Source organism: Marmota flaviventris, chromosome X (assembly GCF_047511675.1).
Source record: "Marmota flaviventris isolate mMarFla1 chromosome X, mMarFla1.hap1, whole genome shotgun sequence".
NCBI classification, from domain to species: Eukaryota; Metazoa; Chordata; class Mammalia; order Rodentia; family Sciuridae; genus Marmota; species Marmota flaviventris.
In genome coordinates, this window is record NC_092518.1 from 69,991,656 (window position 1) to 70,005,154 (window position 13,499).

Below are 13,499 nucleotides of genomic sequence, written 5' to 3' on the forward strand. Positions count from 1 at the left end.
AAAAGTAGTACTGTGAAATACTAACGGGTAACAGTTATAAATTTTTACAAGCTAAACAAAAAATGAAGCTAAAAGAGCAACAACATAGTTAGTTTGTATAATAACTATAAACTAAGAAACATAATCTCTATAGTAGTACTAAAGTATATTTGATATCTATTTAGCCTCTCAAAAGACCCATTAATTTATGAACTTAATTACTTATGAAAACTTGTTTCAAGTTTTATTTTCTTTTAAAACACTCTTGTAACCTTAAATACCTTTTATACTTTACCAAAATGTTTATGTAATTTTGTATTGAATCCTTTGTTTATTTTGCGATCACAGGTATCTTTATAACAAACATATATCTTTTGAAAACAACTTTAAATAAATTTAATTCTGACCTACTTTAGAGCCCTCTTAACATGAAGTAAGGTGAATGGCAAAGTCTTAACTCAATTATCACAAATAGACTTATTATTTTATATATAAATATATATCATTTATATAACAATGAAACATTGATGTATTAAAGCAAACAGATGCAAGCTATGTTTTTAAATGGCAATGTGGTCTTTTTCTGTAAGGTACAATGTATAAAAGAGAGCACTTACTGGTTACGTTGCCTGTAAACCTAAATAAACTTTTATTTTATAAATTTTACAAGGCTTAGACAAACATATTTAGTTCTCAGATGTATACATATCTCTAGTTGCATATATTTAGAATGTTAACTATATTGCAATTACTTAAAATGCCAGTTGTTTGTTAACCAATTATGAAGTAATCATTTAAAAGATTTCAAAGCCTTTAAAAACCCAAATTCCTTTAAGACTTAAATTCCCCTACATAATAAAGCCTAGCAGATACAACAGATCACCTTGATAAGAGCGATAAATGTTTTAAGAAAACCTTAATGTTCTTAAATAGAGAATTAGACTTTGTTTTATATTAATATATTAACAGTTGACCTTAGGGGGGGAAAACCCCTAAGTTTAACTAACTGTGCTGCTTATAGACAACTTAATCACACACAAACTTTTTAGATTTATCTTCTATGAACCTTTTGTAGTTTACATAGACATTTCACAACCAGTTCTTATCTTTAATTTTGTCCTCATTTTATCTTGAAGTTTAGGACAAAAATAATACCTATACTACCATATACTTTTTTCATCCAGAAATATTTTCTTTCCCCTTTCATTTTTCTTACCATAATATATTTTCATACCTATAACTTTCTTACATTTCTTTCTTAATTACTGACCTTTTAAGTTTAGATTTTAAAACAACCTTTAAAATTTATGAATTTATACAAAATACATTATAATGAAATAAAATACTTTTTTCCTTATAGATTTTTTATTAACACTAGCTTGTTATTCAGTGGCCAGTTATTCAAGGGTTAACCCTCAAATACACTAGAAAAAGAAAGAGACTTCTTTTAAAGAGTCCTAAGCAGGAAAAATAAACCGTGGTAATGGTGGGAGTAAATCTGCTCAATGAAGGATAAGTGATCAGCTCAATCTTTCACATCAGCATCCAGAATGGCAGATAGAATTTATTCCTAATGTTCATAATTTCACAGGGTCTATTTTAGTTTGTAAATGGCTAAATCTGACAGGAATACATGAAAGTAGAATTTTATCCCTCAATCATCTTGTTTTTAGTGAAGACCCAGAAATAAAGCAATCTGAAACTCTTTCTATTGACTAATAATTTATTAAAACACATTTATAAATGCTTAACTTATTTATGTTAAATCAGATTTACTAATTTTTAACTTAGGTTACCAATGAAAACCAAGTCTAGTTAACATTTTAAGCCATCTTTTTTCAGTTGAAAAAGAAAAACCTAGGGCTAGGGATGCGGCTCAAGCGGTAGCGCGCTCGCCTGGCATGCGTGCGGCCCGGGTTCAATCCTCAGCACCATATACAAACAAAGATGTTGTGTCCGCCGAAAACTAAAAAATAAATGTTAAAAAATTCTCTCTCTCTCTCTCTCTCTCTCTTAAAAAAAAGAAAAACCTAAAAGCAATGGATATTACACTTAAAATATTTGATAGAAAACAACACTCTTCATTGACTGATCACCTAGAGAAAAAAATGTGTGGGTTAGTGATTTAAATGCATATTTATTTTTATCTCTAATCATTTTAAGTCACAGGAACTGAAAGTTATTTGGATCCATTTTTAAAAATTCATGAGTGCTCATTTATCAATATGCCAGTTGTGGTACCATGTACATGATACACAGACACAAGTGCACATGCAGATACAATATAAAAAAAGATGTGTGCACACCTAGAAATAAAGATCAACAGGAAACCAAGATTTTATAGCTTTTTTCCAGGTATGACTTTCAAAGGTAGGATACAAAAAAAAAACCTATAAAGGTTTCTTAAACAGACTGTCATATTTAGCCATTTACAAACTAAAATAGACCCTGTGAAATTATGAACATTAGGAATAAATTCTATCTGCCATTCTGGATGCTGATGTGAAAGGTTCAGCTGATCACTTATCCTTCATCAAGAAGATTTACTCCCACCATTACCAGGGTTTATTTTTCCTGCTTAGGACTCTTTAAAAGAAGTCTCTTTCTTTTTCTAGTGTATTTGAGGGTTAACCCTTGAATAACTGGCCACTGAATAAAAACAGCAGAAAGAAAAACAGAGGACAATAAAATTAAGTTAGAAAAAAGCAAGACTAATTTGTTCACGAGAGAAGATGAATTTATCATTTAAAAAACTTGAGCTCAGAAAAAGACAAAGACAAAAAAAATGGCATGGCCATAAATCTCTAGAAAAGGAGCACATAGAACTGCTTTATCAAACCAGAGTGCACTTTTGGATCAGATTAGATTCAGCCCAAATATTTAAAGAATGTGGGAGCCTGTGAAGTCCTCAGAAAAAGGTTTTTAAGAAAAAGAAAACTTGTTCTTTTAGGATCTTTCCATTTTTCTTCCCTGTGACCATCTGGAGAGAAGAGAAAATCATTTAAGGAGGAACTTATTGAAAGAGCATAATCCCAACGTATAAAAAGAGAAAACAGTGTTGTATGTACCACAGCAGCTTGCATTTAAAAGTGACACTTTTTTTTTCTTCTGGTCTCAAATCAGTTTGGGCACTTGCTCATGCAACTTACATTCCAGATTGATATCAGAAAGGCAGCTAAGAAGCAAGGAAAGCTGCCATTTTCATCATAAGAGAAAAATTGCCTATACATATGGCACTTTTGATTATTATTTTCCTAGTCCCCTGGTAATTTTTTAATCTCCTTCCATGAGATAGATACTACCTAACCAATGTATATGCTATAACACTACCCACTTGTTAGTCACTTTAGTCACTTGGTGGCCATCTAGGTTAGCAAGTCAGCCGTCACAATACCTCACTACTTGTGTTCAAGTAATTCCTATTTTACTTAATGATGATCTCAAAACAGAAGAGAAGTGGTGTTGGCACTACTTAGATGGAATAGAGAACTTCCACATAACTTCTATATTATAATTGTTCTGCTTTACTAATTTTTGTTAATATCTTACACACACACACACATATATATACACACATACATATATATATATACACACATACATATATATATATACACACACACACATACATACACACACACACATTATACATTTATATTAGTTATATATATAAGGTTCAGTGGCAAGCATCCACTAGAGATCTTGGAACATATCCCCCACAGATAAGGAGGCAATTGTGTGTGTGTGTGTGTGTGTGTGTGTATAATATACATAATAATAAAAATTCAGGAAGAATATCTATATAACTGTTAACAAAGTTTATATTGGGAGAGGAAGAAGACTTTCTTTATCCCAATATATTGATTAATTTTATAAGTGTAGTTTATACTTAGTGAAAATAGGAGAAACTTTTCTACTTGAGGAAGAAAAAGATAGCTTTAAAAAAACATGTTTGTAGAAAGTGTAATCCTGGAAATCTCCCAATGAAAAATCAATAACTCTTGGGCTAGGGTTGTGGCTCAGTGATAGAGTGCTTGCCTAGCCTGTGTGAGGCACTGGGTTTGATCCTCAGCACCACATAAAAATAAATAAACAAAGTTATTTAAAAAGATCAATAATTCTTGAATTTACTTTAGCCACAAGGAACAAAAGGATGAAAAAGGAATAAGAAGGAACCCAAAAGAGATTTTCAAAGGGAAACTACTGTGAATGCAAGTAACAGCAACTTTAGGAATTCCAGCCTCTGCTTTAGTGTATTTGTATTTTATCTTTCTACCCAAAATATTATTTTTCTCTGGAGAAATTAGTTACTTTCTTAGTGAATGGAGAAAGTGCCATAAAAATTTAAGAAAAGCATCAACTTTAAAGTCTCAAAATCTCATATTTCCATTCAACTGTTTATTATTTCAAATTATTTTCCCCAAACTTATATAAATAGACATAGTTTTCACTTAACATAAGGTTTCCCAAGATCAACCACATTGGTACAAATGGCAGGACACAGAAATACAAAGTTGTATGGCATCACTGATGGAATCTAGAGTAGTTCAACTTATAGAAGCAGATCGTAAAATAGTGGTTGCCAAAGGTTCAGGGGTTAAAGGAAATGGGGAGATGTTGGTTAAAAGACAATCTTTCAGTTATGATAAAGTTCTGGAGACCTATGTATAGCAAGTCAATTATAGAATAATAATGTATAGAATACTTGAAATTTCTTGAGGGAGTGTATCCTAAGGGTTCTCAAAACATACCACATACACACACACATGAACACATGTACACATGCACACATCAGCGCATGTATGGAGGCTGTGTGAGGGAATTGGCTAATTAGCTTAACTACAAGAATCATTATAAAAGGATATAGCAAAACACTATGTTGTTTATCTTAAATAGATATAATTTTGGTTTGTCAATTACACCTCAGTAAAACTGGAAAAATATTTTTAACACAGTAAAATAGGTCTAGGGATCTCACTTTGTGGAGTATGCAACTGCTATGCACAAAGTCTTGGTTTCAATCCCCATTGTTGCAAAAAATAATAATAAAATACACATAATTTACAATTAACATGTTATAGTATATATGCAAATTCTACATTTATTAGCCTCTTATATAAGAAAAAAATTTTCATATAAGATTTGGAAAATGGTGCTTTGTTATATGATTTAGAGCTTTATATTTTTCCTATTGATTTCTTTCTAACCTAGATGTTTATATAAAATACCTGATATTAATTTTAAAATATTTTTATTTTAACTTTTAAAACTATATAGTTTTTAACTCATTTTTTGTTTAAATTAGGTAACTGGCAAAAAGGCATATGCTACCAGCCAGCAAATTTATGAAGCATTTAAATCCTTATGGACAAAAAGCAACAAAAAAGAATCACTCCCTGAACCTAAGGAAAGAAATAAGGTAGAGTTTAAAAGGGACCAACAAGTTAGATACAAGCTTTGTTTGGGTTGGTATTGGCTTATAATGGGGGTATTGGACAGAGGTAAATGATATAATAAAAGTAGATAAAGGAATCATAGTAAATTGATATACTATATTTCTTTAAGATATTTTATTTTCTTAGTAAACTGATCTACTTATGATGGAAAAATCTTTTTTGGTAAACAGCTAAGCAACCCTGATGAAATACCTGAAAAAACAACTCATATCCAGAAACATTCAGTGCTTTTGCCAACAGAACTCACCTCTGAAACAAAGACCAAATCAGAATCCATCTCAGGTTTGTTTGGAATAATTCAATTTCATTTCCTTTCTTTAATTAAATAATTTTGTAGCATTATAATTAGTCTGAACTTATGTGTTTTTCTCATACAATTTTTTTTCTCTCTCATACGTGTAGTTTGTATTTCTTTTTAGGTTGTGGGTACCTGTCTTTTTTTAAAATCACCCCTTAGTTTATAATACAGATCATTGTACGTGGGTGTATAGAATAGCGCTGACAGGTTGATTGCATAAAGCATTTTAATATCACGTTATAAATGTGAGCCATTTTGTCAGGAGAAGGAAAATGTACCTTTCTGGATTCCCTCAGTATACAGGTATGAGTCATGCCTACATAAAGAATTATTAGTTTCTATTCTTGTGTTACTTGCCTGTCAGTCTTTGTCAATCTTAAGTTTCTACCACATCTATTTTTATTAAGTTTAGGTGCCAAGAGAAATTATAGCATCAAATAATATAAGTGGTATCAATTACAATACTTATAACTTTGCTAGTATTCAATATTGGCAAATATAAATATAAAAAAATATTAAAAAAACAGTTTCCAATAACTGGTTTGTATATCTGTTTATCTGTGTGTATAATGTGAATGATTCAACCCACAAAGATGTCTCATTGCTAATAAAATATGACCCAAGTCAGAGGTGGAGAAGTAGAAAATACCAGTAATATCTGCACTTTATCAAGCATGTACTGTAATGCAAAGTGTTGTAAGTATATTGTTATTTAATCCTCACCCACAAATAAAAACAAAACAAAACTCTAATGTAGCAGTAATTATTCCCATTGGTTGATGAAAAGATGAGAATGAGGGAGCTTAAATATCTTGTTACAATAAATACAGCTTTTAAGTAGCAGAGTTGTGTTTTTAGCCTAGATTTTCTTGACAACAAAAACTAGACTCTTTCCATTGTATATGGTTTTTCTAATTTTAAACCAGAATTTTTAGTTTCTAATTTCAGCCCCCTCCTTACACTTAGTCTTTTTTTGTTATTTTTTTAAAGACAGAGAGGAGAGAGAGAGAGAGAATTTTTTAACATTTATTTTTTAGTTTTTTTTCGGCGGACACAACATCTTTGTCTGTATGTGGTGCTGAGGATCGAACCCAGGCCGCACACATGCCGGGCGAGCACGCTACCGCTTGAGCCACATCCCCAGCCCACACTTAATCTTTATAAAAACTGTCACCAAATAACAAACCTGATTTGAGGGTTTTTTTTTTTAATTTTCTTCTATTGACACTCCTTTCTATTCAAGATTAAGTTTTAGTATTTAGACTTTCCAGCCCACAGCCAACCATATTCCCAAAGCATGTAATGTATCCAATTATATTTTAAATGGCTGTCTATTCCAAGTATCCTGGTAAAGATGAAACATACTATAACTTAAAAGTGGGACCAAAATCATACCTAGCTAGTATCTTCTTTTTACTTATCTAAACTCTGTAATCCTTTAACTATCTTTTTGCCAGTGTAGTATATGATAAGCATTCTTAGGAGATATGCAGAGGGAGAGAGTGATGCCAGTGCTATTCATTCTTGTTATATATGTCTCAGTTCAGGCTGGTATAAAAAGAACTACCACAGACCATGTTGCTTATGACATAAATTTCTCACATTCTAGTAGATGAAAATTCAAGACCAGGTTGCCAGCATAGTCAGGTTCTTGTGAATGCCCTCTTCTGTTGATTTGTAGTATTCTCTCTGCCATTTGAGGATACTACAAGTCAACTGCCTACAAAACAGAGGGAAGCAAGCTTTTAGAACCCTTAAAAGGACATTAATTCTATTCTTGAGGGCTCCACCCTCAACATCTCATCTAATCCTAATTACCTCCCAAAGACATCACCTCCCAATACTATCACGTTAGTGGTTAGGGTTTCAACATGTGGAATTTGGGAGACAAAAAATATTCAGTCATTAATAATAATCAACTCTGAAATACAGAGTTGATTATCCCACCCTTGACATTGACCATTTCTACATTTCACATGTAATCCCAAAGTTCTGTAATATGGGAAAAAAATAGTGACTATGATTATAGATTTGGAATAAGACTTCAATCTGAATGCCAAATGCAGCATTTAATAGTTCTTTTATTTGGGGCAAGTTACCTATCACTTCTAGCCTCAGTCTCCTCATCCATGAAAGAGGGAAAATAATAGATCTCACATGGCTTTTGTGACTATTAAATGAGATATTGCATATAAAGCACCAAGCATAATGTCAGGCACATACTAAGGTCTCAATGAGTAGTAAAGGATATCATCAGCTGGGCATGGTAGCGCATGCCTGTACTCCCAGTGGCTTGGGAGGCTGAGGCAGGAGGATTCTGAGTTCAAAGCCAGCCTCAGCAACTTAGTGAGGCCCTAAGCACCTCAGTGACACCCTTTCTCTAAATAAAATAGAAGGGCGAGGGATGTGGTTCAGTGGTTAAGTGTTCTGTGTTCCATTTCTGGTAATAATAATAATAATAAGAAGAAGAAGAAGAAGAAGAGGAAGAAGTAGTAGTAGTAGTAGTAGTAGTAGTAGTAGTAGTAGTCATCATTATCTTTGGCTTAGAGTAATTAGCTATTTTGCCATTAAACAAATTTTCATTGACTATACTTTATTGATCACTAGCTAGTGAGCCCAGCTATGGCTAACACTTAACACCTACAGAACAGATTGAGTGTGTACTGATTGTATTATTATTTCTCTGAATATGGTTTTGATTGTTTCCTACCATCCCTTACATGTTTAATGTGGAAATTATACTTATTTGGGAATCACAAATTTGGAAAGTTGATATCATGGACATCTTCAAGTAATGAAAGCAGAATGAAATATTCCATAGTCTTACAGGATATTGTCCCTTAAAGCAGCAGTTGACAGCCTATGACACATGTACCAGATGTGACTCCCTGCCTGTTTTTGTATATTCTACAAATTAAGACTGCTTTATATGTTTTCAATTGCTGAAAAAAAAAAATCAAAAGAATACTATTTCATGACAAGTGAAAATTACGTGAAATTCAAATTTATGAGTATTGGTGCATTAAAGTTTCAATAATACAGACACATTCATTTATGTATTTTCTATAGTGGCTTTCACAATACAGTAACATTTTTGAGTTTTAGTGAGGTGAATATTTGACAAGACTTTGGACAAGCAATAAATTAAGTAAGTGGGTAAAAGTGCTAGAGGACTTAGTTGATTTATGGATATTAGTAAGCAGATTCGACACATAAAGACATAATATTATTTGTCATATGCCTACTGATAGTATGTTAGCTTGAGAAAGGAGAAAATTATTTCATCTCACTATTTTCTTGTACTGAGCAATAATTTCCACAAGGTGGCAGTAAGGATATTTGAGAAAGTCTTTTTAGCAGGTTCTTAACCATTTATGTGCTGAAATTTCTTCTCAAAATGTTTTCAAAAGAAATAATAGAATACGTAAAATATACTGTAATATGTGATCTTTTTAAAATAGATTGAACAATATCTAATAATAGGTTCAGTAGTACCACAGTTTTCAAGTAGTTGTGTGAAGATTTCTTAGATGATCTGCAACTGTAATGTGATATGAAAACATCTGTGATTTTTATTGGTGACAAAATGCAAGGCACTGCTAATGCTATTATGGCTTTTTTAAGCATATGTTCATTATTGAAGAAGAAAATATCTATTTTCAGACATTAGTGAACATAAATAAAAATTTTCCCCATCCCATTTAATAGATCACATGAGTCCTAACATACACTCTCCAAAGGGACACCACCTTAAGAATTCCTGATCTACAGAGAACTGTATTACTATTATGGATAATGGTTACATATTATCTGGTTATTTTTTGAATATATTTGATGATTAAGTTATCAAGTTTCTCACATTACAAAATAGAAAATATTCCTAAAAAGATGAAAGTGAGAGAAATCAATTATTCTAATCTGTTTCTCCCCTTTGTTTTTGTTATAAAACTGAAATTTAATTATCCTATAGAAAACAATGTGTGGTTCCCAAATGTAATAAAATAATTTTAAAACAAATAACATTTTGGAAAAAAATTCCTTTAAATAAAACAGTGCTCAGAAGAAACATTATGTAGTTACTATGCCCAAGGTATTATATGCAATGCTATGTACCCATTGTCCTACTTAATACTAAAAATAATTATATGAGATTGTTATTACTCTAATACCATTTTACAAAATATACAAGGTTGTTGTGTTTGGGTTAAACAAACTTGGACTCAGTCCTGGTTGTATTACATTTTCAGTTGAGTGACATTATTCAAGTTACTTAACCTCTCTAAATTAAACTTTCCTTATATGTAAAAGAATAATACAGTTATGTATTGTTTAACTGTAGGGATCTACTCTGAGATATGTGACATTAGATGATTTTACCATTTTGTGAAAAATCATAGAGTGTACTTATATAAACCTAGGTGGTATAGGTCAATACTTGACATGTCCTCTTGATACAATCAAGGGATATGGTAAGTACAAGACAAATGAGACTACTACTGCCATAACATGTCATACTGTTTTACAGTAAACACTTTTATGAGCTTGTTTTAAAATAATGATTAAAAGTATAGCATATTAACTAAATAGCATTATTATCAAGTATTTATTACATATGATCTTATATAGTTATAATTCTATTTGGCCACCAGGAAGTAGGTTTGTTTACATCAGCATCACCACAAATGTGTATAATATGTTGTACTTTGATGTCACTAAGTAAAAGAAAATTTTTACCTACACTATAATATTAGGGAACCACCATTGTAATGTGGTTCACCATTTATCAATATGTCATTATATGTGGATGTATAAAAATAGCATCCACCTCATGATGATTTTATGAGACAGTACATGAAAATAACTTAGCATTTTGCATAGTACATGATAAGCTTGTTATAATCACTGTTGATCCACATATTGTCAAATCCAGGAGTTCTGGCTCCAACTAATGCAATATATCAATAATATTTATTCAGGTTATACTCCCTCGACCTTAAAATAGTCTCTTCATTTGACCTGTGGGATATCATTTACTATTGGTTCTCTTACCTCACTGACTATCTTTTCTTTCAGTCTTCTCTGTGACATTCTCCTAATTTTCTTAACCTTAAAAAGCTGGAGTATCCAAAGGGATCCTGCCTTGAACTTCTCTGATTATGGATGATCTCATGCAGTCCCATAGTTTTAAATGCTATATATAGGATATGACTATAAAATTTATAAGCCAGTCAAGGCCTCCTTTGAACTCAATAGATTCATAGGTCTATCTGCCTATACAACATTTTTACTCAGATGTTTAGTAAGAGAAATCAAGTTTAACACATCTAAGAATACATTTCATTAGTTTTCCTTCAAACCTGCTTCTCTCACACTTTTTTTCCTATTTCAGTCAATGTCAACTCCATTCTTCCAGTTTCTCAAGATAAATAAGCCTCTCTCACATAATATATTCAATCCATTTGGGAAACTCTGTCCATTCTATCTCTAGAATCTAATTCCTTTCACCACCTCCATTGCTATCACCCTATTTAAAGACCTCAGCATTTTTCCTGGAGCACTGCATTTGCTTCCTGACTGATCTCCTTCCCTGTACCCTTTTTCCCCATGGTCTCTGAAAGCTGAAAGTGATCTTGTTAAAAACATAAGACTGTGTCACTCCTTTACTTAAAATTGTCCTCTAGTTTTTCATCTCATTTAAAATGAAAGGTAAAAACCTTACCATGGCTCTTTGTGACCCAGCCTGATCATGTCTCCTTTCAATCAGGGTCCCCTACCCACACACATACATCTTTTCTACTAGTCTACCTGTCTTGGTTCTTCAGACATGTTTTGGGTCCATTATGTTTGCTGTCAGCTCATCCTGGAAAATATTTTTGCTGATATAGTCAAGGCACACATCCTGAGTTTTTGGCTCATGTATCTTTTCAGAAGACTTTCACTAGCCAACCTATAAAATGTCAAATCACCCAGATATTCCATGTTTCTCCCTGCTTTATTTTTCTGCATAGCACTCACCACCATGATATATGCTTTATATAAGTAATTGTCTGTCTCACTCAACTTGAATGTTATATCCATGTCAGTAGAGATTTTTATCTGTATTGTTCATTACTATATTCACAGTCCCCAAAATTAATTTTCTAAATGACTATTTTTTTTTTCATTTTAATATTCCTCAGGTGCTACACAATTTATACCTGACCCCAGACTTATGGATCATGGGCAGTCTCATCCGGAAGATGTAGATATGTACAGCACTAGAAGCTGAAATAGACTACATAAAGAGACTGCATAGAGAACTACAAGATGTGTGAAGTTGCAAATAATGATGAAAAAAATCATATAATGGGTAACCGATGTGTAGAGTATAACTTTAATTCAGTTTTTCCTTGACATCTTAAAATGTACAGTTTGACCAATCATATAAATGATTAAAACTCAAAATCTGAATGAAATTAAAACAATATTAAATGACTGAATGAAACAACCCAGAAGTATGAGGATGCATTTGATGACTTGTAAGGGCTTTTATTAGAAAGCAAACCACAGTGAAGGTATGATTACCAATGAGACTAAAATCTGAAAATATGTGCATATATAATGTCAGTTAAATTAGAATGGTGTGTAGAAGGATGTGCTCTTCCTCTCTTTTTCATTTCTGAGACATGGAATAAAATATCCATATTTTATGGCACATTTGTTTGGCTTTTTCTTTTTGTTTTATTAAGGCTAAATCCCTTTAAATATCTGAAAACATCTCTGTTTAAAAGGACCATGTCCTTCATGGGCCCCCTAATGCTACTTAGCAGTTCTTCCACTGGCCCCTATGCAGTTTACTTCTCTGTTCTTGAGAAGTATTAAAAACATTTTATTCTTCTCAAGCCTCTTATACCTATTAAAGTTGACTGCTTTTCCTGTTTCATAGAGCATAAAATATATTAGACATAACCATTCCCAACTACTTCATATCTACCTTGTAGACTTAATCCTTTTCAGCCACGAATCCCCCTTTCCTAAAACTGATGCTATTATTGGTATCCCTAATCTCATTCCTTCCTGTCTTTAACTAGAATGACATGCCATTCTGTTGAATTGTCAGTCTTTGGTTTTTCTTTCCTCTTATTTCTTTTCCTCAACCTCTAAAAATCTTTAGCTCTTCTTTATCCAAAAGCAACAATTACCAAGGCCAAACACCTTTTCTTAACTCTATCTTTTCTCTCAAGCTTTCTTCTGTTGAGCTCCTTTCTGTGATTTCCATACTTCTTTAATGAGTAATTAATGTCCCTTTCTAAATTCCCTACTTTCAATTTTTTTCTATAACTTAAAAGATCCTGGACTCTGTACCAAAATGAATTTTTATACAACTAGACTTTACCACTCAATCCTTGAAACTCACTCCTCCCTTCGCTTCTTGTTATTACCACTTCGCCTTTTGCTCTGTATTATTCTTTTCTTGCTCTGAATTCCTTAAATGTTAAGGCTTCTCAATCTGCATCCCTTCTGAGCTTTTCTCATTCTATATGCCCTCTCATTTTCATTCAACCAATTTCCCTGGCTTCATTCATATGTTTAGCCCTCATATTTCTCCAGTGTTGTAGACCTATAATTTCTAATTATTTATTAGTTTGTAGACCCATATTTCTAATAAGTTTTAGTTATATTCACCTAACATCCCATAGATATCCCAGTGTCAGTATACCTAAAAGCAAATTGTGTCTGTCTCCTTTTGCTTATTTCTTATTTATCAAATTTGTTCTACCTTTGTA

General features: G+C 32.2%; 1 protein-coding gene across 1 annotated transcript in view; it reads left to right on the plus strand.

Annotated features, from left to right (window-relative positions):
* The window catches only part of Apool (apolipoprotein O like), a 74,901-nt gene extending 62,474 nt beyond the window's left edge, over window positions 1-12,427 (plus strand). The window contains exons 7-9 of the mRNA XM_027932468.2: window positions 5,285-5,398; window positions 5,606-5,717; window positions 11,913-12,427. Of these exons, the coding sequence (XP_027788269.1) occupies window positions 5,285-5,398; window positions 5,606-5,717; window positions 11,913-12,001 (315 nt within the window). The 3' untranslated portion in view covers window positions 12,002-12,427. The remainder of the gene's footprint in view (window positions 1-5,284; window positions 5,399-5,605; window positions 5,718-11,912) is intronic.
* The last annotated feature ends 1,072 nt before the right edge of the window (window positions 12,428-13,499 follow it).